General features: G+C 31.2%; 4 protein-coding genes and 1 long non-coding RNA gene across 7 annotated transcripts; 2 read left to right on the top strand and 3 right to left on the bottom strand.

Moving 5' to 3' along the window:
* Positions 1-1428: 1428 nt before the first annotated feature.
* LOC100500487 (heavy metal-associated isoprenylated plant protein 47) lies at positions 1429-2282 on the top strand. Its single transcript, XM_003534949.4, has 3 exons — positions 1429-1508; positions 1668-1746; positions 1833-2282. Exons 1-3 carry the CDS (start codon positions 1503-1505, stop codon positions 1979-1981), a joined length of 234 nt encoding a protein of 77 aa, XP_003534997.1. The 5' UTR covers positions 1429-1502; the 3' UTR covers positions 1982-2282.
* Positions 2283-9567: 7285 nt separating this feature from the next.
* LOC100777533 (glucan endo-1,3-beta-glucosidase 5) lies at positions 9568-12145 on the top strand. The gene is made up of 2 exons (XM_003534702.5): positions 9568-10130; positions 10827-12145. The coding sequence occupies exons 1-2, from the start codon at positions 9790-9792 to the stop codon at positions 11947-11949; spliced, it is 1464 nt and encodes a 487-aa protein (XP_003534750.1). The 5' UTR covers positions 9568-9789; the 3' UTR covers positions 11950-12145.
* A 362-nt stretch (positions 12146-12507) lies between these two features.
* On the bottom strand, positions 12508-13393 carry LOC106794531 (uncharacterized). Its single transcript, XR_001382563.3, has 2 exons — positions 12954-13393; positions 12508-12852 (listed from the first exon to the last, which is right to left on the bottom strand). It is a non-coding gene; the product is annotated as an uncharacterized lncRNA (long non-coding RNA).
* Positions 13394-14860: 1467 nt separating this feature from the next.
* Positions 14861-17287, bottom strand: LOC100810848 (uncharacterized protein At4g26485). 3 transcript variants are annotated; one of them, XM_003534943.4, is made up of 4 exons: positions 16889-17283; positions 16556-16754; positions 15272-15539; positions 14861-15164 (listed from the first exon to the last, which is right to left on the bottom strand). In XM_003534943.4, exons 1-4 carry the CDS (start codon positions 17112-17114, stop codon positions 15156-15158), a joined length of 702 nt encoding a protein of 233 aa, XP_003534991.1. In that variant the 5' UTR covers positions 17115-17283; the 3' UTR covers positions 14861-15155. The 3 variants fall into 3 exon arrangements, with proteins under 3 accessions (XP_003534991.1, XP_006586798.1, XP_006586799.1); XM_006586735.4 differs by having other exon boundaries at positions 14861-15539; positions 16889-17287; XM_006586736.4 differs by having other exon boundaries at positions 14861-15539; positions 16628-16754; positions 16889-17284.
* Positions 17288-18922: 1635 nt separating this feature from the next.
* On the bottom strand, positions 18923-23028 carry LOC100809792 (DNA-directed RNA polymerases IV and V subunit 4). Its single transcript, XM_003534942.5, has 11 exons — positions 22941-23028; positions 22662-22723; positions 21457-21534; positions 21235-21297; positions 20977-21060; positions 20655-20766; positions 20458-20535; positions 20231-20264; positions 20082-20150; positions 19295-19394; positions 18923-19210 (listed from the first exon to the last, which is right to left on the bottom strand). The coding sequence occupies exons 2-10, from the start codon at positions 22702-22704 to the stop codon at positions 19320-19322; spliced, it is 636 nt and encodes a 211-aa protein (XP_003534990.1). The 5' UTR covers positions 22705-22723; positions 22941-23028; the 3' UTR covers positions 18923-19210; positions 19295-19319.

Here is a 23028-nt window from a genome sequence, read left to right as displayed (position 1 = left end):
TATTTGGGTCCTTTAACGTTCTGGACACGCGTAGTCTTTGTCAAAGAGATCACACTTGTTCATATTACTGTTGAAAATTAGGCTACGTACGTGGGGAATGTGTATTTCATTTTTTCTTTTTGTACGAGTTTGATGGAAAGGAAATATATATAAAAAAGAAAAATAAAGAGAAAATAATCAATGCGATAAATGATATAATAAAAAAATAAACTATAAAGTAAACAAGTTTAAATATGTTAATAATAATTCTAAAAAATTAATATTCATAATTTTTTTAGAAGTGATTTTAAAATAAAGACTAAAAACAAAATAAATCCAAAAGTAAATGAATAATAAGACTTTAACCAACATTGTTTTAGCTGCTTGTGGTTTTGAGTTTGAGTTTTGTATATATACAGTTACATTCAATATTTGAAGAGAAATAATAATTTTATTCATTTTAAATATAACTATTTCTAGTAAAGATTGGTACTAGAGCTAGTTTTAATATCTGCATGCAAAGAGTTTTAAGTGGTGAAAAATTACTCTGACCAATGAAAAAGTTGATAAAATGTCATTGAGTGAAATATCATAAAGTATCACTTACTTATCAAGATGTTGACTCTTAAGTATAATCAAGATAAATTAACTAAAATTTAAGTTTTAAATCTATCTGTAAAAAAATATTTTATTATTTTATAAAGTATAAAAAGGTCACATATGACAAAAAGATCACATCTGCTAACAAAATAGTCTAACATGTCTAAAATAAAATAAAAATTCTTAAATTTTACTTTAAATTTCAGTTAGTCGATCAATCCTGCGAGGAATGCTATGATAAAGACTTGAATATTAAGAGATGTCCAAGTCTCACATGGGAGGTTGGATGAAATATTTAAGTGTTTGGTTTATCCCATAACAACTAGCTAATATGAGTATTGTGTACGTACTGGGCTCTTCAAGTGCTCCATTGCTTATTATTAATACCTGATTATAAAATGAAAAGGATAAAATGTAATTTTGTTTTTCTATTTTTTTTTAATTTGTGTTTTTATTTTTTTTAGTTGAGATATTTCATTTTTATTTTTAAAAAGTTCACAATTTTAGTATATAGTTAACAAGTTTCAAATTGATCAAGTGAATTAAAATGACAAATTTTTTAAAAGTGAGAATCGAAATATTTCAATTAAAAAATAAAAAGATTAAAATTATAGATTTTTTTAAGAAAGAAAAAAAAAAGAGAAACATTACAGTTTAACAAAAAAAAGAAAATGAAGACTTGAACCAACGTTACGTTGACGTAGACCTCCTTCAATTACGAAGCAATTTCCAACAGTTAACAACTCCTTGCGACTACAACAACAGACGTACATGACTTTGACTTGGCTTTTTTTTTTTTTTTTTTTTCTATTAACATGATATTTAGGTGGCTTTGCTTACAACCAAATCATACGCATATAAATTGTCATCACAACTTGCATTTCCTTACTCAGTTAGAAACCAAGAACTTAACCTTCTAAAACATGAAGGTAATAGATATATCATATATCATGTATATCATTAACGTAATGCAAATTATGCAATCATATGTTTCTCTTTTTTTTTCTTTCTTTCAATATCTGAATCACTTTCTCTGTTTTTGTTAAGAGTTAAGTAACCAACACTTGTTCATTTGGCTGTGTTTGCAGCAAAAGATTGTGATGAAGGTGCACATGAATTGCCAAAAGTGCCGCACGAAGGCACTCAAGGTTGTTGCTGCAGCAAGTGGTTCGTGACAAAATAAAAAAAAAAAACCTCTTTGTTTCATACATAAGAATGAACTTGATTATTAAGTTTTAATTGGGTGAATGCAGGTGTGAATTCTGTGGGGTTAGAGGGAGAAGAGAAAGACAAGTTGGTGGTGATTGGAGATGGCGTTGATGTTGTTAAGTTGACAAATTCTTTGAGGGAAAAAGTTGGACATACTGATATCATAAGCTTAGCAGAGGTCAAGGCAAGTTAGAAGTCTATTCTAAAACCATGAGCAAGAGATCGAGAAAGTGAAAAACCATGTTCATTATTATACTTTTTCATTTTGGTGTAATTTTTTTTAAAATTTCTTGTTTAGCTTTTTGTGTTAAGAGGCATTAGACATTACAGAGTGGGAAGTATCATGCATGGCCTTCCAATATAACTAGTTTCTGTCAATAATTCTACCTTGATAATGGCATGTAACCATAATGGAACAGAGCATTTTTTGGAGTTCAATAATGAGATTGTAAATAAGGGTGCACAAATTTAACTGTGCATCTTTTGGTGTCCAAGCATTTAATAACTCTCTTTTGTTTCGTGTTGTTTATCTTTAATTCCTACTTTGGAGTAAAACATTTTTGCAATCGACTCCAATAGATGGGTTAGAAATAAGTAAAAGGATTATAAATCTTAAATATTAAGATAAACTTGAATAAATAAAACACTCTCCTACCTCATTAGACGTAATAATTCACACATAAATTCTAAATATGCCTTCAGATTTCAAATTCTTAAAACCTAAATTAAAAAGGACAAATAAAATAAAATGAGTTAAATAAGTTTTTTTTTTTTTTTGAAAATTTCACATTGAATAGTGATATAACTAAACTTGTATATATAAATGAGAAATAATTATCGTTTCATGAACTGATTTTTAAAGTGAATAAATCTAAATTTAAATTTTAAGATGGAATTAGAATATATCTTATCAAATATTATTAAACCTATCAAATCATTACATTATTTGATTGTTATTGGATCATCTATAAATATCCACTTTCTCAAATTTTATGCTAAGGAAAATTCAATTCTCATAGAATGATGTATTAAATATCTTATATCGACTAGTTCGTTTATAGATTTTTGTTGTAAATCATTAATATTATAAGAAATAAGAGTAGAAAAAAGTAATTTATGTTATATTGAAAAGTTAAAATGATAATTATTTTGAGACAATTTTTTTCTCTACAATTATAAGTAATGAGAGAGGGAGTAATTGAGTCGGTGTGTATCGTGTACCTAATTTTCATGTTAACAAATTTTTTTAGAACGTTTGGAGGTGTGAATAGTAATGTGGATGTGAAAATAGGAGCTCCCCCAAATTTGAATGAAAGGCGGTTGGAATAAAGTGCTCGTAAATTGAGGCAGCAGAATTTACGGAAAAGATAAATTTCTAAAAGAATCGAAAAAGAGAAAGAAAAAGAAAAACTGACCTTTATCAAGTGATATAAAGAGTCTGCTTTTACTAATTTCCTTTAAAGTGTGATTGCGCTTCAAATAATAACATGGTAGTAGAAAATTGCATCACCATTAATTTCCTTACTTGGTTATCTTTGTTTTCCAACACCAGCTGATAATAAGTCCTTTCCGTTTCCAAAGGCGGAAGCTTATTTCATCTCCATTGCACTGAAAAACCACCAAACACATACTACTCTTGTGCTTCCATTTATTGTAATTAATTTATAGTAATTAGAGGTTTGACAAATCAATCCTGAATATCATAAACTTTAGTTTATTACAAAGCATGATTGGTTCCAACTTCACTCAATAAAATTTGAAAACATTTAGTGTTACATTTATATCATATAAAATATGTCTAGTTAAATTAAATCAGGGTTTTAAATGCATACATGAGCCTTCTCTTTTTCTTTTCCCTGAGACCATGAAGAAGGGTGTAATAGTTTTTTAACACAGTGTATGCCTCTTACCACCGAATGTATGGATCAATTGGCATGAGTTTTCCAGCTTATTTCAGTAATTTCAAGTTCAAGCTCTGGATATATAGCTGCTGCTTTAAATACTTAAAAGAATAGTTTTATCGCTTAAAACATACATGTGATTTCTACTAAAGCATCACAGAATCATGCTTGGTTTTAAATCTTGGCTGCGGCTTGATGCATGCAATCATTGAAGATCACAGTCCTTGTATAGAAAGAGTTGTAAAGATATCTATAGCTAGTTTGCTTTCATAAGTATTTTGCTTAAGATGCAACTACTGTAATTCTGTAAAAGCTTAAGTATATATATTAAATGGAAACATATAAATGATTCATTTTATAGTAACTCCTCTAATATGCCCCCTTGTGCAAGAACAATTTGGTGTTGAAGTGGGGATCGTGTACAGTCTGCCTATATTTGTTTAGAAGAATAACTCTAGACTACTTGGTTGTAATTGTAAATATTCTGATTCTATGTCATAAACTAACTGTGTCAAAAAGGTCAAGTTATTGAGTGAAAGGACATGAATTAACTTGGGGCCCTAATTATGATTTTAAGGGACTAATCATTCTTCTGAAGAATGCAATGAAAAATTTGAGTGACATCTTATACAGTTAAGCATGTATTGGGCACACAGTGCTTCTTCTTGTTGAGGGTGCTAAGTGCTAGCAGGTAATAATAAACAGGAGAAGGAAAGGAGAGTGTTCAGCATCAGTCCACAAAAGGGCAGCATTCGTACGGAATCTCTGCAGACTCTCACAAGCCAAACTTTGATTGATGGTATGTCTGTAAGAATTCAAACATTGAAGTCAGTGTTCTGCAGGATGCGAGTAAAATGTTAAAATCAAAGATACCTTAATTAGACCCTCTTGGCTTATTTATACCATTATCCATCTAGTTTTTCTCATTTGTTTTTTTGGTGAAGTGGCGTTTGAAATGTCTCTCAAACAAACCCTTTACATATCTTATGACCCAAGTTGTATATGTGTTTTAGCAATTATGTGATCACCAATAAAGCAACCTCACTAAACCATCAATGGTGATTACTAGTATGTGTTTGCTGCCGTGGAAATTACTGGTATTTTATTGTGATTAATTAGTAGGCAATGATTCCCCATGGAAAATTAAGAATTTGGTGGTTGGAATTATATGTATCCAACCGTCTTTCTGGTAATTGATAGAGTGATTAAAGTAGTGATTGGATGGATTCTGGGGCCATGCATATCTGTATGATTATTGAATCAATGGAAAATGAATTGCAGTGTGCAATGTTGATGCAAAAGCAGCTAGGAAGTGATAAGCATGTGTCACTATGGCTTTTTTGGTGGCTGCAGAAAGAGCTACTCAACAATATTAAGTGCTAAATAAGCTTTCTATATTCTATAGAATCTATACCAACCAGCCCAATTGATGCTTGGATTCCCTCAAAGTGGTAAGAAAGCTATAAAGATCAGGGAGGATAATTAAGGTGTCTCTGAATGAGGAATCATTCATAGCATTTTGCTGAATGAAGAATTTCCTGTGATCTTGCTTTGCCGTGCTGACTTTTATTAAAGAACTCTGAAATGCTAGCAAATAGTAGTACTTTGTTTTCTTTCTTTTTTGGCGTTTTTTTTAGTTGGTCGAGAACATCAGTGTCTGTTTACCCCTGGTCTTGAAAAACGACATGTTTACTTTTTCAATTCTTCAAAAAGCTCGCAAAGTGGTCTCGATTTTTTAATAAGACGTACACTGAACCATCCCATCATCCCCCCACATGTAGGAAGGGAAATTAATTTATTATTCCTCAAGTCTATAAGGATATACCATTTTTTTTGCAACATTTTACTATGAAAATTCGGCTGGCAGAAGGGGAAATAAGAACTGAAAAGTATAATACTTGATTAAAGGACTTGCAGACTATGAACAATGTGAATGCAAATTATGCAATCATGACAAAGCTATTTTAGTAGTGTATTTTAACATCATTTCTAATTACAACTTATTAACGTATTCCTTAAAAAAAATAAAAACAAATATGTATATTAACAAATTTCAGTATGAATATGTTAATAAACTACGTATTAGTGGTGTATTTTAAGACACTAATAAGTTATAACTTATTAATACATTCATACTAAAAATAAATTATGTGTAAGTTAGTAAACTTATTAAAAGATTATGCTAAATAAAATTTATTTGATTTATTTCATATTTAAAGATCAATCATGATTTAAACTTGTATCAACTGTTATTAATTATTTTATTCCTTTAAAATAAAAAAATCTAGGAGAAAAACTTAATTAAGCCCATTTTCAACAACACAGCTTTTTCTTTTATCTTGTGCTTAATTCAAATGCACATCATGTTATGAGGAAGGCAACCAATACATGTGCTCCCAACTTTGCATCTTGGATAGTTCACTAGTCATGTTAATATATTTTTTTCTTTATTATAATTAGGAGTGTTAAAAAAAATCAACTCAGGTTGAACCCGACTGTAATCAAACCTAAATCGAATTGGTTTTTTTTAAACTAATTCAAGAAAAGAATGGGTGTACTATTTTATAAAACAAATTCGGTTAATCGAATTATTTCTACAAAACCAATTCAGTTAACCAAACTGGTTTTTGTTCAAATATTTTTTTATTTAAAAATATAGTTCAAAATTTAATTTAAAAATCAGTTCGAAACTATTTTGACTCTGAACTAGTTTAAAATTGATTAAAAATTAATTCAATTCAAAACCAATTTTTTAAGACCAGTATAATTTTGAATCAGTTTTTAAATTAATTTGAGTATTTAACTATAAAATCAAACCAGTCAAATCAATTTGAAACCAATTCGATTATTTTTTTTTATTGAACTAGGTTTTACACCCTCCTAACTACTATGTATCCAAAAGAGGAAAGAAAAAAAAAACCTACCACAAACGTCATTGTGAGGGATTACGAAAGCATTACATTGCACTCACTTAAGTCTTTAATCAATTAATTAGAGAAACCACCAATGAACGTGGGCACCGTCCTCTTGTGATGCCATGCTACCATTATCCCTTTGCTAAATGACAAATTAATGCTCCTTATACTATTTACGATAACATCACATAATTTAAAACTTTTAGGGCACTTTCTTGACTACGTTTATTTATTCACATGTGAAGTTACGATTATGCCCCCGCTTTTAACGTCCATAGTTGGTGCGTCGCAATCACACATCCACCGCAACTTTTTTTTGGCAAGCCCTATTCGAACACTCGGCCTTTTTCTCTTCTTGTGTCAAACTTTTACGGGCAGGCACGTTCTGGGTAAAAAAAAAAAACTGTCTTGTTGTAAATATTTGTATTTTTTAATAAAATTTCATTTATTTAATGTTTATTTTTCAATAAACATTAATTTCCTCATATCAAAAGTCATTTGAAAATCTCCCAATCAAGGGCTGACTTTGATTCTACCGAAACAGTTCCATTTCCCCCATAAAAATGGGCTACACCCTACAAGAAAAGATTGCCTTTTTTACTAACAAGGTTATTATTTTTCCAGTATTTTTCATATTGGGATAGTTTTTGAATTATTTATTGAAATAGGGTAAGGTGTAACAGTTATTACCACTTTTTGAATTAGAAGTTTTAAAACTTAATTTTTTTAAATTGAAATCATATATAATTTTACGATTTTAATGTAATTTTTTTTTCGACTTTAGTAATATTGTTTACAACTTTAGTTAAAACAAAATTTAAAACTGAAAAATGGAAGGTACCGACCAAAATGCCCCTTATTGGTAAAAAAAAAAAGCCAAAAAGATTGCAAAATTCTATTTTTCATTATCTTTTAGGTTATATATGCAACCACGTGAATGGTGACATGTGTTGGAAGGGGATACTTTCGTTTGGATTTAGATTCTTTAGAATAATAAGGATGTGTATAAAGTGAGAAAAAAAGTATTTTTTTATAATTTAAATAAAACATTTCATAAATTTAGTCAATTTAAATTTAATAATAAGTAAGTTATCTTTTTACTGTACAAATCATAATTTTTTTTATATTTGTGTGTATTCTTATTGTCACATGACAATTTTATAATATATGCTTTGGACTATAAATAAATAATTAAAAATACTTTTTCTGAATTTTTCCTACATTACTTGGAAATATGACGAGCTTAATTAAGTTTTTAAATTTTAACATACAGGATATCATATACCATCTACAAATTGTAAGTTATGACTATTTTTTGTTGAAGTTTCTGCTTAGTTGCAATCGAAAAAGTAGGCAATGACCCAATGGTGAATCAATAAGTAAGTTTATACTTTATACTCATAATAGTTACATAATAATAACGAAAAACAGGCCATAGAAATCAAAATATGGGAGAATAATTATGAGTTATCTAAATTAGCTTTCCTTATTGGAGAGAGATTTTGGGTAGATAAGGTACCTTCCTAATTGGACCTGTTAGTCTCAGCATTCATCTATTTTTTTTTTATTTACTAAAAACAACATTCATCTACAGTTTCTTAATAAAATCCCACTATTCTCTCTTAAAAAAATCAAAATGAGAATAATTGACTACTATTTCGTTGAAAGAATTAATTTCTTCAAAATAAGAAAATCGCTTTAAAATAAAAAAAAAACGAAGAAATATTATTATAAAATAAAAATAGTAATTAAAATGTAGTTTCATGTATAAATAATTAATCATAAAGTCATTTAAATTTATTTCTTTATTCTGCTTACCAAGCAATTTATTTCTTTACTTTTTTGTTAAATAACAGGACTAAATATTTTTATGAAATTATCAAAATAAATAAATTTAGTTTTAAAAATTATAAAACATCATTTCAGTTGGATATTTCATAATCTTTAACAATTCTGGTAGTTTTTTTTTTATAAAAAATAGTTTAAAAGCCAAAAAATTATAGGATAAATAGTCATCAAAATTCAAATTTTAGTCTCTAAAAGTGAAAAAAATATGACAAATTCATTACTTAAATTATGTTCAAAGACAAAAATGACTATTTACCAAAAATATAATTTAATCTTCATCTTTTTCTTTAATCGTTGCAAGAATAACTTTATAATAAACACTTAAAAAAGTAGAAAAATAAACATAATAATAAATATAATATTGGTTAATAAGCATTATATATTTATTGTTCTGAAATTTATAGTATAACAGTATTTTACTCAAAATATGAGACTCAAATAAAAAATGCACAGTCATTAAGTTAATTCTTACAAAAAAAAATGAGACTCAACTAATTTTGTCGCTACCTAATATTTTCATAATACAAATTTCAGAACCACAAACATATTATGTTTATTAATCAATATTATACTTATTATTATGTTTATTCTAACTTATATTTGTGTTTTTTATTTATTAAATATTTATTGTAATATTATGCTTAAAAAAGGAAAAGATGAAGATTAAATTATAGTTTGGATAAATAATCATTTTTGTCTCTGAATATGTAAGATGCGGACAAATTCCTTCCTGAATGTGACACGTATACTCTTTCATTAATGATAACGGATAAAAATTAATGAATAGATAGATTTGTTACACTTTTTTTTTTTACTTTTGAGAACTAAAATTTGAATTTTATATATTTAGAGACAAAAATAATTATTTACCTACAATTATAAAAGACAAAATAAGTAAAGATTGTTATAGGGTTTTATTATTTAAAATAACTGGCATATCAGTTAATTCAGGTTTTCGGTGTTAAAAAGATTGTTAGTAGATTTTCTCCCCCTAAAATGTCAGAGAGCCAAAATCTCTCTGGCCGACAAAGAACGGTAAAAACAAACAGAAAGTGAGGGTATTATGGTAAAATCCCCTTCAGCCAGCTTAATAATAACCTTGGAGCTGTTATAGGCTATAGCAATAGCAGCATGGCACTAACTGCACTTCTATCTTGAACTTTACTCAAGTAAAGAACATCAACATCATCAAGTGTGTAATGCAACACAACACTAATTTGATCATTCGGTAGTTTTTGTCTTGTTTCTTCACCCTCCAAACACTGACACCACCCTCTTTCTCATTCACTTTGTTCATTCACACCTTGGATCAGCATTTTCATTTTTTCATCAGTGGCATGTTGGAGCCAAGATTCGGTGGTGGTGTCCTTCTCCTGTGGCTTCTCTTGGTTCCAAGAATGGTGGAATCAGCCATAGGGGTCAACTGGGGCACCATATCCTCCCACAGGCTGAAGCCAACCACAGTGGTTGCTCTGCTGAGACAAAACAAGATCTCTAAAGTGAAGCTCTTTGAGGCGGACTCTGATGTCATGAAGGCTCTCATGGGGAGTGCCATTCAGGTCATGGTTGGGATCCCCAATGAGATGCTTCCCCTCTTGAGCTCTTCACCTGCTGCTGCTGATTTGTGGGTTAGACAGAATGTTTCTGTTTATGTGGGGAGAGGGGGTGCTGATATCAGGTTCCTCCTATCATCTCCTTTCCTGTTTTCAAAATCTCAACTTTTTTTGTTTTTATTGGTTTCCTAATGCCTGAGATTTACTTTGGAATAATTGTAGTTTGAACAGGAATAGTTCAATATTTTATTTTCATATACAAATACAAATAAGGAATGTTTTCTATATGGTATTATATTATATGTTGCAACTTGCTAAGAAATAGTGTCTGTATTAAGTATCAACTTCTTTATAATATACGTTCACCCTTGAATTTTTTAGTTAGTCTTATTAAGAGAAATAATTTAATTGGAATACAGGCACAGCGTATAGATTTTTATACTGTAATCTAATCTTGTTGATTTTTGTAATAATTATTTTAAAAGTAACTTGTAGAGTGATTTTTAATTGGTTGACAGTGTCATTGTATCAAAATTAAACTCTTAATGAAAAAACTTTGTTGTCCATTGAGGGTGGTAACATACACACCATTTTGGAGTGAATGAGAGTGGAAGGAAGACAATTATAGAAAGGAAAAAAAAAAAGGTGGAAAAGTAAAGTAATAGATGTGTTGTGATAGGAAAGGAAAAGAGATTAGAAGAAAATATTGTGAAAAAAGAGATGGAAGCGAAAGTGAGTGTGTTTATCATTACTTTGGTCACTGCCTCCATGCTAATACATAGATTTCTACTAGCTTTTAACCTTTGTACCTTGTATTACAGGTATGTTGCTGTTGGAAATGAGCCTTTCCTTTCAAGTTATAATGGTCAATATCAGAACTTGATCATGCCTGCAATACTGAATATACAACAGTCTTTAGTAAAAGCAAATCTTGCTGGTTATATAAAACTGGTTGTCCCTTGCAATGCAGATGCCTATCAGTCCTCAGCACTTCCTTCCCAAGGGGCATTCCGGCCTGAACTTACCCAAATTATGAGTCAATTGGTTCAGTTCCTCAACTCAAACGGTTCGCCATTTGTTGTTAATATATACCCCTTTCTTAGCCTTTATAACAATGGAGATTTCCCCCAAGAGTATGCTTTCTTCGAGGGAACTACTCATGCTGTCCAAGATGGTTCCAATGTTTACACCAATGCATTTGAGGGAAACTATGACACTTTAGTTGCAGCCCTCACTAAACTTGGATATGGTCAGATGCCTATAGTTATTGGAGAAATTGGCTGGCCTTCAGATGGAGCCATTGGTGCAAATATTACTGCTGCAAAGGTTTTCAATCAAGGCCTTATCAATCACATTGCAAGTAACAAAGGAACCCCTTTGAGGCCAAATGCTCCACCAACGGATGTTTATCTTTTCAGTTTGCTTGATGAAGGAGCTAAGAGCACACTTCCAGGGAACTTTGAAAGACACTGGGGGATATTCTCTTTTGATGGGCAGGCTAAGTATCCATTAAACCTTTTACTTGGGAACAAGGAGTTGAAAAATGCTAGGAATGTTGAGTATCTTCCATCGAGATGGTGTGTGGCAAACCCCTCTGGTGATTTGAATGATGTAGTAAACCACATCAGACTAGCATGTAGTGTTGCAGACTGCACTACCCTTAACTATGGGGGCTCATGTAATGAAATTGGTGAGAAGGGCAATATATCATATGCTTTTAACAGTTACTATCAGCTACAAATGCAAGATTCACGGAGCTGCAATTTTGATGGGCTTGGTATGGTTACTTTCCTAGACCCTTCAGTTGGCGATTGTCATTTTCTTGTAGGTGTTACAGATAAAGGCTCCGATTCATCTACGTCTCAAACAATGGCTCCATCACATCAGTGGTGGACTCTAGTGTTACTTCTGATTTTACATGGGACTTTTTTGCTTTCGATGTGACTTTGGTTTCATAAGTGGGTTTTTCATGGTCCCCTCTTCTGAGATTGTTAGAACTAGATTAGCTGATATACTATTTAACCTAAGAAATATTCAAAAGATTCATGGTTTGTTGCCCAGCTTATGATTGAGTCATTGTATCATATCAGAGACAGTATAAATATTATCACTGTGTATTGAATATTACACATTTATTTTATATTTGTTCTGGTGATGCCTATTGAATTATTGAATGAATCAGAATGTAGTTTTTTAGCTCACCTCCGTCGGAAGGAGAGAAGGGTGCATTACAGTTTGCGTTTCTCGCAGAAGCACTGAATTCATATCTTATTGGTATTTACCAATTTAGTTTCTATCTGTCATTAATTTAAATATGGTAAGTTTATTGGATACTTAAATTCAATCTAGGGATGGATAAGCTTTTTCTTTTTCACTTTACACACTTTCTAACTTTAGAGTCATATCCATCACGTTGCAGTAAAGGAAATAGTGTACTAGTGGCAATAACCTGATACATGAAATGATTCTACAACGCATAAGATGGGACCATGAGACCATTAGTGCTCTTCGAAAATTCCTTGGATAGTTGATGGAGGGATCTACATATGATTTTTGAATTGAAATTCCTCGGGAATATATAGAAATAAAAACTTTGATCACATTAACTCATCAATTACCCTTCAAACTACTCGCAGGGCACATAATCAAATTCTGGATTCCTGGATGATTATTTAGCACTACATTATATAAGCATCTGGATGAAGAGAAACATATATAGAACTGTAGAAATTATAGGAGGTCTGCTTCAACCTTGTGTTGCATAAGTTTAAGAGCAACATCCATCTTCACAACAAACTTTCCCACATTTGATCATTGGCTTCCATATGAACCAGCAGCACCTACAACCTTCACAGAAAAATGACAAAACAGTTACTTTCAGCTTATCTGTATCTCAGGTGGTACTATAAATTGGTTATAAGTAGTGCAAAAGTACAAGCTCACTTTACCTTGAGGATAATACACCATATTCTTAGAAGTTGGGGGGTGAACCTTTGTGTTGTCTGCATTAGCAGAAACAACTATGAATGCCACCAGTAACAGCAATGATCAAAGCTGGTTTTCTCACCATCTTCTTCTCTACCTTGCCTATATATCTCGTTCTGTTTGCAAACCTATTTATAGCAAGTTCACTTGAGCAAAACGCGGTGGAATTCCACAACTTATCACTTGATATTTAACTAGTGATGCATATCTCTAACTTGAATATGGGCACCATTTGTCTGTTACACACACCAGTCCTCATCTTTTATGCTCGCCAAGTTTGACTATCCCCGTATTTCAAGACAACTTGCTACCTCAAAATCCTTCACTGCTGATTCATATTTTGTATTTGCATGGCTTATTCAGTGTATAGACATAGCTAATATAATGTGAACATCCCTGCTTTCTTCCCTGAACTAGCAATCCGATTGGTGCTGACCCCCAGTTTTTGCATAAGCTAAAAAGCTTGTATATTTCACAATGAATCAATTTAGATAAACTACTAATACCAAGAAAAAAATGAATCAATTTTTTTTAATCCAATTGGTACCTCTATTTTATTTTATTTTTTAAGTTTTCTCACCTGACTTCTACATAAGTTAAGATATAAGTTGATTTTAATTTATGGAAGAAATATGATTCATTTTACTTAATTCTTTTAATTTTCCTCTCTTATAAGTATTTATTGAGAAGTTTGTCCAAATTGACACATGTCGCATTCCATTCTCAACTATTTCTATGATCTTCCTCCTCCATCGAACCGTTTGCGTCAAAAGAAAAAGCGGTATGATTGTGAAAATTGTTATAGCAAAAGGGTGACTTGATTGAACAACACATACACAAACACAACCTCTCTGTCAGCTGATGAACTTGTAACTCAACTAATACTGACCATAATGTTTTAAATTGGACTACATTACATTGTCTTAAGCAGTAGACTTTGGACTAATCTGTCCCATTGCCCTATTATTTTCAACGGGCCATACCGTTCGTCATGTTAAGTAGAAAATTTTGCCAGCCATTTTAAGGAAGTAAAGAAATAAATTTCAGAGTTAGATGATCAAATTATACATGTGCAAGACGATATTGGTGAGATAAACTTGATAAACATAGATGACATCTAAAAAAATCTTTATTTTTGGCTTAAAAAGTTTATATCTTGGAATAACCAGCAATTGTTTGAATTTGAAATGAAAAGCAGATGTGCAGGATCTATTTCTAGTGTGTATGGTTTTGTAGTTCGACAAAAATCAATTCCCTTTTTCCATGTTAACAGTGAAGCAACACCTTGTAGCGCTGGGTTTTTCACGTATTTTACATGTGGTGGCTGATTTCAATACGAAACCAAACACACTTCAATTGAGCTGAGGTCTCTGAGGCTAGTAATCTGGTTGGAAATACAAACTAGTGGGAGGGGATTTTATTGCAGGGTGATGGGGGTTGCACTGTGTGATTCATAGTTGGGTTTGTTTGTAATACTGCAACTTTGTTGTCTTAAGGAGGTTATTAAATATTTTGATCATTTTTGGATCTAATTATGATATAACCTGTTTATTGACTTTTGTTTTGAATGGTACCACTGGTACCTTGAATTAATAAATATCATTTTTTGCTGATTAAAAAAAATCACATAGCCAAAAATCTTTTTTTTTCTTCTCCAAGTTATTTCCTCTACACTAATTTGAAGCAGGTATCTGAAACAAATTTTGACATATGTTTTAAATAAAATAAAAAAAACCTTGGATATCTAGTTAGATTCCTTTCGACTTTACTAATTAAGTGGCCAAGTCAGATATTAGGCCAACACTAAACAACTCATGTTCTTACCAAAAAAAAAAAAGTAAGCAAAAGCATATAAAAACACAAAATAATGTTAAAAAATCAACATCTCCCAAATTCTTTATTTTTGCCTCATTCACAAGGGGAGGGGTATTCGGTTAAATTTCAGGGATAAATAAGGCTCCCTTTCCCTTCAATCTTTTTCCTAAGTTCATGAGTTAAATAAAAGAGATTACAGCCTATTCAACACCACCAGTGAAGTTGAACACAAGTCTGCAACAAAGAACTAAAGCAAAACAGCCCCTTGAAAAATAGCAGACTGAACTCCAGCCATCCATATTTACAGAAGATCGCCATCCCCACAGGAAGATACAAATCCAAGATTGGCATCATGTTACCTGTTTTGGTACATGAAAGTCAATGTTTTCTAAATAACTTTGATCTTCCAAAAAAAACCCAACACTTAGAACTACTATCAATTATTACAAGTGTTAGATGTTTGGACCTTGAACTTGTAAGTACTAGCTTCCCCAACCGGGAAAGGTGCATCAGATAATTTTCCATGGGCTCTCTTGTTGTCATAACCAGGATAATCATCCTTGAAGAATGGCACAACTTGTTGCAAGACCAGCCCTCTCTTTTCTGGCTTCTTCACCAGATCCCATTTGTTGTATGGATCACCCTCTTTGTGTGTTACATGAATCTCCCCACCCTCTTTCTTTATTAGAGCCTTGGCATTTGCTAAAAAACCCTTCAGCAACCTTTTGTTCAACCTGCAGCAACCATGCACAGGCTCCACAGATGAAAAACAGATTAAACGTTTGCATGTCTCCATAGTCCATCCAGACAAGAATGCATGCATCACTATATTCTCATTCGTTATCTTAAATGTATCTAATTAAGCACAACTACATCATGATCAAAGTCAAGAATCAGTTTCAAAACCCAAAATCCTTTGTTGAAAGGAAAATCCAACAGTTCACTAGGTTGAGTAGGTGTAAACTATGAATGGTACAATATAGAGGATCAAGTCAGATGAATTTCAACAAAAGATATACTGCTCACTGCCCAGTGAAAATGAGTTAGCATTTTTCATCATATATATTGTTAAAACAAGAAAGTGTAGAATAACTTTGTTTCAAGTTTTCCACCTTCCTACTTTCTGCCTACTAAATTTTCTCATCTTAAGTAATTTGATTTAAGAGTGAATACCCTCCTACTTGCTTATTTTAGAGGCGCCTTGTACAAAGATTTAGGTAATCAAATTATACAGTACAAGGAATGTGTAATTGTTGAAAGAGTACAAAGATGTTTCAAATCCCAAGTCCTAGGTAATAACTATTTCCCTGATTCACTTTCTTATCTCCTCTATAAGATAGGACTTGTATTATATTTTTCTGCATCAGTTAAAAATGCAGATTATACTTTTTCCTTCAGCTGTAATCTTGGGCACAAGTGTGACTACTAATCTGATTCAGGCCAAAACAACTCTAAAGCTGGAAGTCGCTTGGAATTAGAATAGTTGACTAAACTTTTGTCCCTTTTAGCAGTAATCTAATACCATGAACATGATAATCAGAAACTATGCTGCTTACAGTCAGAGAATATTAACGATCAAACCCAAATAGTATAAACTAATTACAATCTCATTCAAGCCTTCAAGTAGAAGGGAATGATCACTAACAAAGTCTAATAAGTAAAAAAGAAAAAGTAAAGCAAATTTAACTAAAAAGGGAAAAGAAAACCAAATAAGAGATAAAAAAAAAGGTATTGAGGAAAAAAACATAACTGGATCTGGCAGTGGCTATTTTCTGGGTATATAAAGCCAACATGAGGGAAGTTATAGACAATGCGATCAAACCTCTGGGTCTTGAGAAAAAAATGCTGACTCATTTCCTTGGCATCAACACCATGAAAAACAAGGCAACCTCTTTCTTGAAGTTCCATCACGTTGCTCAATCCATTACTGTACTTCTTTCCAATGCTATCTGCCAAAACATAAAACAAAGACCATCAAAAGGGCATGTTGGAAAAGGGTCAAGTTTGAATCTTTCCATTTTCCAAGGGAAAAAAAGAGAGGAAAATAAACACAAATATAGAAACTTGATTTGATGGGGCTAACCATAGGAATCAAGAGAAGTGGCAACGAGGTTGTGAGCAGAACCAAAGGCTCTGGCCAAACAAAGAGAGAATGAAAAGTCACCGTCTCCAACAAGGAGAATCCTGTGATTTGATGAGTAATGGTTTTTCCATTTCTCTGCCTTTGCTGATTCTTGATCCTCTAACTCTGAGTCTTCTTGATCATCATCATCAGTATGAAGATCATCATGAACATCTCTTGTACCCATTTTGATGAATATTGCATTGATCGTTGGTGGTACTGTAGTAGTGTAGTCTAAAGGACTTCCATTGCCAACCTCATCGACCAATAATTACGTTTACCTTTTATGACATGACTCAAATATCTTTCTCTCTCTCTCTCTCTCTCTATTGCATTACATGCAGCACGCAATAACCAACTCAAAAACAAAGACAAATTCCCCAAGCTTCATTACCAAAATAGTATAAAATTCAAAATAAGAAAGGATAAAATAAGAGTTAAATTTAGGCAAATGATAACTATTGTGCATTGGTGAAGAATATAAAAAAAATGTTGGGATACACAAAAGTATTTGTGATTTTTTTATTTTTATTTTAAAAAACAAATATTTTTTTAGTTTCTTAATTAATTTTAGTCAGATTCATAAATTTATATGTGCAATTAATATAAAAAGTATTAATTAATCATAAGTCACGATATACGTCACTTTTTATAGATAATTATTATAAAAAAAAATAATAACTGTTTTATATATAATAATTTATAATGAATGACAATATAAGATTTATCATTTTGTATACAGTATTTTTTATGGTAAAAAAAATGTTAATGGAAGACACATTATCCTTTGGAATTTTATAAATTATTTTAATTTTATAGTATCATCACTATTTGTAAAAATAAGTCACATTGAAACATTTAAAAAAAATAAAAAAGCTTATTGAAATTTTCAAAACAAGAGGAATTTAATTGACATGTTAAATAAATAAAGAGAACATATTAATAATTAAACTTAAATATATTTTTAATCTCTTTTTTTATTCTTCAAATTTAAAATTGATATTTTTACTCTTAATTAAAAAAAAACATATGCTCAAATGTCATATGCCAAAATACCGTTCAAATATATATTTTGAAAGAAAAATGTAATAGAATTTTTTATTGGCTAAAATGTAATTTATGTTATTTTTTTATATTTATGATTTTGATCCTCTTATTTTTTAATTAAGATATTTTATTTCTCACTTTTTAAAAATTTAAAATTTTAGTCCCTCTATTTTATAATAATTGAGACATCTCGTCCTCTATTTTTTAAAAAATCTATAATTTTAATCTCTTTTTTAATTTTAAACTTAACTATGTATTTTTTTAATTTTTTAAATAAATTAAGATTGTTAGCAATTAATTTTTAAAAAAAAATGTTATGTGAATAATCTATAGACATGTGTCAACCAACATTTAAAGAATAAATAGATTAACATCTAAAATTTGACACAGACTAAAATTATAAAATTTTAAAAAATGAAAGATAAAACATCTCAATTAAAAAATAAAAGATTAAAATCACAAACTTTTTAAAGATAAGAGATGAAATATCTCAATTAAAAAAACAAAAAAACTAAAATCATACATTTGAAATAATAGGAGAACAAAAAATACATTTTAAAATTTTTTTATTGTAAGAATTGCATTGTGGCATAAATGACTCATAATTCATTAATTACGAAGTGAAATATCTATTAGCATTAGAACTTCAGAAGAAAGGAACTAAAACGAGCTTTTATTAAATTAAAAAGACTAAAAGTTAAATTTTAAATTTGAAAGATAAAAAACACACCCACACCCAAATTTAAAAATCTAAAAACGTTTAAACATTTTAAGATTACTATTAGCATACATCCATTTTCTCTTTTATTTCCTTTTCACCTCTATTTCTTTTTTCTCTTATCTTTTATTAATCTCTCTTCTATCCAACCCATCCACATCAAAATGAGTGAACAACCCATTTTCCTATAACTTAAATGCAGCAACACTAGGTAGTTTGGGGCGCATAGCTCGCTTGTAAAGTGTGTATTCCTTAATCATGAAATTTTTATAATCACATGTATCTTCTCTTGCATTCACCAAGTTTTCCTGTACCATTACCATATACAAGATCCAACCACGGTCTTGTGCATGCAAAATTCATCAAATTGTCATCCACAATCTGTACAGCCAAGTAGGATATGAATAGAATCTAAAACCCAATATAACACATGGATTAAAGTTTTACATTAGTGTCTATGTAACTTTGAAAACTGTTTTCACATGTGCTACATGTCTCCTACACGCCAAACCTGCACTCTGAATACATGAAAAAGGCCTGTGAGAAATAAACCAGATACAAAAGAAAGGTACTGCATCAAAGCTTAGAACTTGAAAACTCACCAATAAGCTCTTTCAGTATGAGGCTTTACATTGTCTGTCTAAACTTAGCAAGCTCACTCAGTGAATCCTTAAGAACTTGACTGTCAATGTTTCTCCTATCCTGAAATAGATACATACCATGAGATGGCATTTTGATTCATACCTAAGTGACATAATAGTTGTCACAAGAAGTACTTGGCAACACAATCTAATACACTCTTTTGAACACTTTTTTTATTAGTTGAAATTTATTAGGAAATACAAAATCATGAGGTTTATTAAATAAGATGTGAGACTTACAAAATATTGATTTCTAATAAATTTCAACCAACAAGAGAGAATGTGTTGGAGTATATTGCTAGCATTTCTTGTTGGGTCACCAATGTAGCTTTGGATATAATAGTCAGAAAACTTGTCAGAGAAATTCTATCTTCGATGGGCTAAGAGTCAAACTACATACATGATACATGTGTTTCAAAATATTTAGGTATGTGCTAAGCTAAAAGTATTACATATATTGAGTTAAATTATCATCAAGGTATCCAAAATCAAAATGGCACCTACCCTATTCGAAGATTGTTGACCTAAAATTAAATCAATTTTGCAACTGCAGTTACTTATCCAAAGATTCATGATAAAGAAATAAAAATAAAAAATCCATGGAAGACCTCTGTTTTGTTAATAAACACTAACACATGAATAGTGAAAAAAACTTTATTACATGATAAGAAAAAATTGAAAAATAAAACCATAACCTGCTTCCATTAATGATTTAAATGAAAGGAACACAAAATACTTCATGCCATACCTTCAAGGATGGGAGAAGAGCAAAAACTTCATCAATAGTTTCTGGGCACACATTACCAATCACACATATCTGCAGTGGGTAATGATGTTAAGAAAGCTAGATAAAAAAAAAGAACAAAGGCAACTATAATAAGATGCTCCATATCATACCTCACTATCAGTGACACCACATTTTGCAAGACGACTGATATTTGAGTCAAGATATGAACATTATGATTATGGAGAAAAGAGAGAAGTGTAATATAAAGCATAACAATAATATCATTTGTCCATGTGAACAAAGTCAAAAGGCAAACACACACAGCACAGTGTCTAATAGACTATTCACAAGTTAGTCATATAACAACAGATGTATGCCAAACTGAAATTAAGGATACTCAAGAATGTGTCTAATAGACTGCAGATCTAAATACTTGCTATTGCTTTTGGCATATTGCAGTCCCTTGTCAAATGATCTACAACAAGAGACAAAAAAAGGTTCAGATAGCTCAAATAGGTCTTCTAATCTAATGATAAATCTTTAAATAAATCATGCATCCTTTTCAATAGAAAATAAGCTTAGTGTCGCCCTCACATAGGCATTTTGACAGTTGAATCTCTAGATAACATGACCATCCGCTCTTGAATTCCTTGTAAAATATCCACAGCCTCACAGTCCATCAGGCATTTGATATTTTCTGGAAGCTCTGCATGTCACCCACAAATCAATATTGTTGATATTAGTAAGGAAAAGTATGGTTTCATGTAATGCAAATTAGGTTGATATGGTGACTTAACCTAAATGGCTGAATCACAATGTGACTATGTGAGTCAACATAAAAGTAGAAATTAATAATATATGATTTAGAAAAATTAACAGAAAAAACACATAAGAGATAATGAAGGCAAGCACCAACTTTGATCAACTCTGTAATCTGATGGATGGGAGTCTTTTGACTGAGAATTCTTTCCACCTTTTGCAACATTGTCTCCCATTCCTCCTTCAATAAAATCACCGTGAAACTAATAAAAAACAGCAGTCTAGTAAAAAGGAACATGACTAAGAAAGAAAGAAAATTATGAGCAATCGATTTAAAGATTGTAATCAAGATGCGCTCAAATGCAATGTTACCAAACTGATGAACACAATAAGAACTTTGGGAATACACTCTTACCTTTTCCACCAGATTTTAGTGAAGTGGCTGAGTTACTACTTACTCCAGATTCAAATAATGGACCTAAATAATAGACGACCAAGCAATAATTTCAGTATGGTGATTGAACAATTAGTTGTAAGCATGATCAGTAGTTTAGGTGGCAACTGCATCACAAAGAAGCTCTAGTATTTGCATACACCACTGAGAAGCAGTACAAAGATACAGAATAATGAAGCTAACCATCAGTAGAAAACTGAACCCTCCTTCCCTTTGCTGATTTTGTTGCAATGTCATCTTTCCCTTTTAGGGATCCTAGTCCTACCAAGAAAAAACCAGAAAAAAAATATATGAACAATCAAGTGCTTAAATCACAAACTGGTTTAAAATATTGCCACTCTCCATGTGCTACTGATAATGAAGGAAAAATGAACACACATGTTAAGTTATCAAAACATAATCCCATAATAATCAAAACAAACAGAAAAATATTGGGTCATTTGGCAATAAAAAATCATTTTTGTTTTCATTTCCTATTTTACTTTTTTTAGTTATAAAAATACCACCTTATTTTCATTTTGTTATCTATTTCAAAAAATTGTACAAGAAATAGTGGAAACAACTTTTTTTTATTTTCTATTTGCTATACAATTTTTTTAACACAAAACCAAAGAGAAAACAGCCTACTGTTTTTGTAATTAAACATATAAAGTATAAACAGAAAATGAAGACACAAGTTTTTTTTTCAAACCAAATGAACCCTAAGATACAAGGGCAAAAAACAACAAAAGAAAAATCAAAGGATAATATATCGAAGACATCAATAAAAGGGGTGGGGGCAAATCACAAGGGGTTGGTTAAGTAGAGCAAGCCAGGGTCTTATGTTTGAGAAGCTGTAGTTTTGAATTCTCACTCATCTCTTTGGGGTGAGATAACAACAACAAAGACTTATCCCGCTAAATGAGATCGGCTGTGGATCATATGTCATCATTCAGCATAGATAAAAACCATATTTTCAGAAATATTTTAAGCTCTGTCTGGGGTGAGATAAATGTAAATAAATTTCTATGTGCTCTTTGAGCTCAAAGGCTTTTCCTATCTTGGACTGGTAGGGTGTGATCCTCTCTCCCTAAATTTCATTAATAAAAAAAGGGGTCACCTCACACTCCATTTCCAAAAAAAAAAAATCAGCTACACCATCTCATATCTGAAAACTGAAAAAAAAAAAAAAAAACAGAAGTTCCCAAGAGACTGCCAGTATCAACAGCAATCCCACAGGTCAAAAGACTCAAAACCCAACCCTGTATTTGTGCACTCCAACAGAAAATTCAAACCCCAACAAGAGAGAAGCAAATATACAAAAGTGAAAAAGAGTAAAAAAAACAAAACTTTATAGACAGGGTAAAACAAAAAAAAAAACGAGGGAAAATGTCCAATCCAAAACATACCCCCTTTGCTGAACAGCGAAGCGCCCTTTCCTCCTTTCTCCATCGCCAAAACTCGCTTCACCCTACAAAATTTCAAACAGAGAACAATGCAGGTGAAACAAACAACCCAATGATCGCAAAAAAAAAAAAAAGTGTTGTTGGAGGAGGGTTCACAGTGTCAGTGGCAACGTTATCGAATTCAGGTTTTGAAAAGTAACGGTTTTTCAAGCACATGAGAGAGTTTGACAAGGAACAGAAACATGGGGTTACTGAGGAAAGGGAAAGTTAAGGTTCACTTACCACAGAAGCTGGAGAAGAGAAACGCCGTAGAGGAAAAACGAAGAAGAAGAAAATGAGAATTTGAGTGAGAGTGAGGACCGAAGAGCCT

The sequence above is a fragment of the Glycine max genome, chromosome 9 (genome assembly GCF_000004515.6).
Source record: "Glycine max cultivar Williams 82 chromosome 9, Glycine_max_v4.0, whole genome shotgun sequence".
In the NCBI taxonomy this organism is placed as follows: domain Eukaryota; kingdom Viridiplantae; phylum Streptophyta; class Magnoliopsida; order Fabales; family Fabaceae; genus Glycine; species Glycine max.
Note: the sequence above shows the minus strand (reverse complement) of the source record. Positions and strands in the feature narration are given on the sequence as shown.

Bases quoted from the DNA above. Each gene is read 5' to 3' on its own strand.
- LOC100500487 (XM_003534949.4), top strand. The intron at 1,747-1,832 runs GTTCGTGACAAA...GGGTGAATGCAG, and splicing joins GGTTGTTGCTGCAGCAAGTG to GTGTGAATTCTGTGGGGTTA.
- LOC100777533 (XM_003534702.5), top strand. From the start codon at position 9,790: ATGTTGGAGCCAAGATTCGGTGGTGGTGTCCTTCTCCTGTGGCTTCTC. The intron at 10,131-10,826 runs GTTCCTCCTATC...CTTGTATTACAG, and splicing joins AGAGGGGGTGCTGATATCAG to GTATGTTGCTGTTGGAAATG.
- LOC100810848 (XM_006586735.4), bottom strand. From the start codon at position 17,114: ATGGGTACAAGAGATGTTCATGATGATCTTCATACTGATGATGATGAT. The intron at 16,755-16,888 runs GTTAGCCCCATC...ATGTTTTGGCAG, and splicing joins CACTTCTCTTGATTCCTATG to ATAGCATTGGAAAGAAGTAC. The intron at 15,540-16,555 runs GTTATGTTTTTT...TGGTTGCTGCAG, and splicing joins AATAGCCACTGCCAGATCCA to GTTGAACAAAAGGTTGCTGA.
- LOC100809792 (XM_003534942.5), bottom strand. From the start codon at position 22,704: ATGGAGAAAGGAGGAAAGGGCGCTTCGCTGTTCAGCAAAGGGG. The intron at 21,535-22,661 runs GTATGTTTTGGA...TTTTCTTGGTAG, and splicing joins TTCGCTGTTCAGCAAAGGGG to GACTAGGATCCCTAAAAGGG. The intron at 21,061-21,234 runs GTAAGAGTGTAT...ATTTTATTGAAG, and splicing joins ACTAAAATCTGGTGGAAAAG to GAGGAATGGGAGACAATGTT.